At 49.0% G+C, this 2,642-nt stretch overlaps 1 protein-coding gene across 1 annotated transcript; it reads right to left on the reverse strand.

The window, feature by feature from the left end:
• Positions 1-234: 234 nt before the first annotated feature.
• LOC110095134 (IRK-interacting protein) lies at positions 235-1,898 on the reverse strand. The gene is made up of 2 exons (XM_020820548.2): positions 1,722-1,898; positions 235-1,653 (listed from the first exon to the last, which is right to left on the reverse strand). Exons 1-2 carry the CDS (start codon positions 1,788-1,790, stop codon positions 397-399), a joined length of 1,326 nt encoding a protein of 441 aa, XP_020676207.1. The 5' UTR covers positions 1,791-1,898; the 3' UTR covers positions 235-396.
• Between the last annotated feature and the right edge of the window lie 744 nt (positions 1,899-2,642).

Below are 2,642 nucleotides of genomic sequence, written 5' to 3' on the forward strand. Positions count from 1 at the left end.
GCCTATGAGTTTGAAATCTCTTAGAGGATTTCAAAATATGTATTCTCATGCCGAAATAATACTTAATAATCTTCGCACTTAATTAAGACTTAGTTGTCTACTAATAAGAATACTAGAAGACTCAAGACTTTGTAGTACTTCTAAACTTAAACAAAATTGATAAATCATAATCACCTAATTATAGAACCTATTAAAATTTAATAATTGACTTAATCAATCTAACTCGGCTAAATATAAATTTATAAATTGTCATATTATTCTTAATTAATACGTATGTAAAATTTTAATTTCTTCTCTCGGACAAATTATCTAACGTACAAAGCTCATACACATAAAACCAACTAATATTATTAAATCCGAATGCTGTCCACAGTTCAAAATTCTGAAATTTGCAAATTAAACCCTCTCATTCTTTTGACCCCCACCGCTACGTTCACTCTTTTCCCCCGACACCATCAGCACCCTACACTTCACCACATTGCAAGTCGCACCGTGTACGTAGAACCCCGGGGCCACCATCATAATCACCTCGCCCGCCGTCGGTTTCTCCCCGGTCGAGTCCTCCATGTAAACCGGATCAAACCGGGCTCCCCGATCTATCCGGAGGATAGGCAGAGCCGGGTGCACCGACCGGGCCAGCAGATGAACCGCCCAAACCCCCCGGGCCGCCCCGAAAAAGGCCTGCAGAAGGCCTTCCGGCCAGGCTCGAGCCCAGCCCAGCATCCCCACCACCTCGCTCATCCGCCGGTCGCAGAACCGGCTCAGACCCGCACTGTAATGCCGCGTCCCCTTACTCAATACATCCTCCCAGCACAGTCCACGGACAGCCTCATAAGCGGCCAAGTTCGCCTTGCACCGGTCCGCAGGGTCCGCCAGCATCCCCTCGCCCTCCCCCACCCGCTCGAAATCGGAGTAGAAAACCCGGTTTAGAACCGACTCCAACCCCATGATCAAGCTCCCCGGGTTCGTTTTAACCAAACCGTGGGAATGGAGAAGAGACCCAAGCCGGTCCATAGACCGCGGCGCGGCTCGGAGCTGGGTTATCAAACACCGGCTCAAGTGACGGACGGCAGTTCGGGATTCATTTACGGCGAGAAGGAACTGCTCGACAGTAGCCGAGGTTGGGCCGGTTGCGCTGCGGTCGAGTGAGGCCTGGAGATCGCGGCAATAAGATTCCAACCGGTTCAGCTTGCGCTCGAGCTCGGAGACGGAGTATTTGAGCCGGGAGGCTTCGAGGAGAGCCTCGTCGCGCTTGCGGGTGACCTGGAGGAGTTTGCGGGAGAGGTCCGCCGCCGTGAGCTTCCACTCGCTGTTGTCTTGGGCTTCGGAGGAAGAAAAAGGAGTGGATGTTGCGTGGGGAGGGGTTTTGCGTGCTAACGCGCTAAAGAGGGATCGGAGTAGGCTGTTGGGAGTCGAACCAGGAACAGAGGAGGGGCGTTTTTGGCCGTTGGGGTCAAGCGGGACGACGGTGATCTTGTCGCGAGAGGAGGGGCGGCACTTGCTGCAGGAAACTGAGAGGTCTTCGCGGCGGGAGGATTTGGTAGGAGGGTGGAGAGGTGTGGGTTGGTGATGGTATGTGGCGGCGGTGCTCTTCTCGGGCTCCGGCTCCGGCTCCGGCTCCGGCTCTTCTTGTTCTGTTTCTTCTTCTTGGATCTGCAACAAGGTTAGTGATTAGTTTTGTTTAATTAAAGTGTGAACCGGATACGAGGGAGAGGGCTTACGGGGGCGAAATGGGGAGGAGAAGGGAGAGGAGAAGAAGATGTGCGGGAGGCGGAAGGAGGAACGGCCATAGCTAGAGATCACCAAATGCTCTACTTCTCAGTTAAATAAAACACCAAGGGACGATATGTAGAAGCTAATTTAAGAGGGAAGGAAGCTGCCGCTCTCTGCGTTCGTTCGGAGGAAAGGAGGTTACTGTGACATGTAACGGTTATTTACGAGCATTTATTAGTAGGAGTTTGACATTGAGGTTTTAGCTAGCTAGTTAGTACTGTGCAGTGGTGGAACAAAATGGTCTGTAGACAAACTGATCTCCCCTGGGAGTGAAATAAATTTGGGAGGTGGTTGAGATTGGTAGGTCGTTATAAATGCATGAGCTATTTGCCTATTTGTGATGGTGTTTATAGAAAATAATTTGAAAGGAGATTTATATAGAGTATTCAAAATTATTCTATTTAGATATAAAAAATATGCAATTAAATTTTACTATCTGTTCGTATCCCACTGAATTCCTCTTGTGAGAGCTCACTTCAGCCTATTTGTTCGTGCTGGAATTTTTGGATTTTTGGGACGATGATGAGCCAAGGTCTACATCAATCTACCATCCTTGGACGGTCTTATGACAACCAGGATTTCATGGAGGGGGTTTTTCTGAGGCGTTGTGATGGACGATGATGAGCCAAGGTCTACATCAATCCAGCATCCTTAGACGAAACGCCGCAAATACCGAGCAATACTGAGCAAATACCGAGTAATACCGAGCAAATACCGAGTAATACTGAGCAAATACCAAGCAATACCGAGCAAATACCGAGTAGTACCTAGCAATACGCGAACATAGTAATCCCGGATTCGTTCCGGGTTGGGTCGTCAGGCTGCGCGGTAAAGAGTAAGAGCATGTGGCGATATATTATAGGCTATCT

This window comes from Dendrobium catenatum, unplaced genomic scaffold (assembly GCF_001605985.2).
Source record: "Dendrobium catenatum unplaced genomic scaffold, ASM160598v2 fragScaff_scaffold_621, whole genome shotgun sequence".
In the NCBI taxonomy this organism is placed as follows: Eukaryota; Viridiplantae; Streptophyta; class Magnoliopsida; order Asparagales; family Orchidaceae; genus Dendrobium; species Dendrobium catenatum.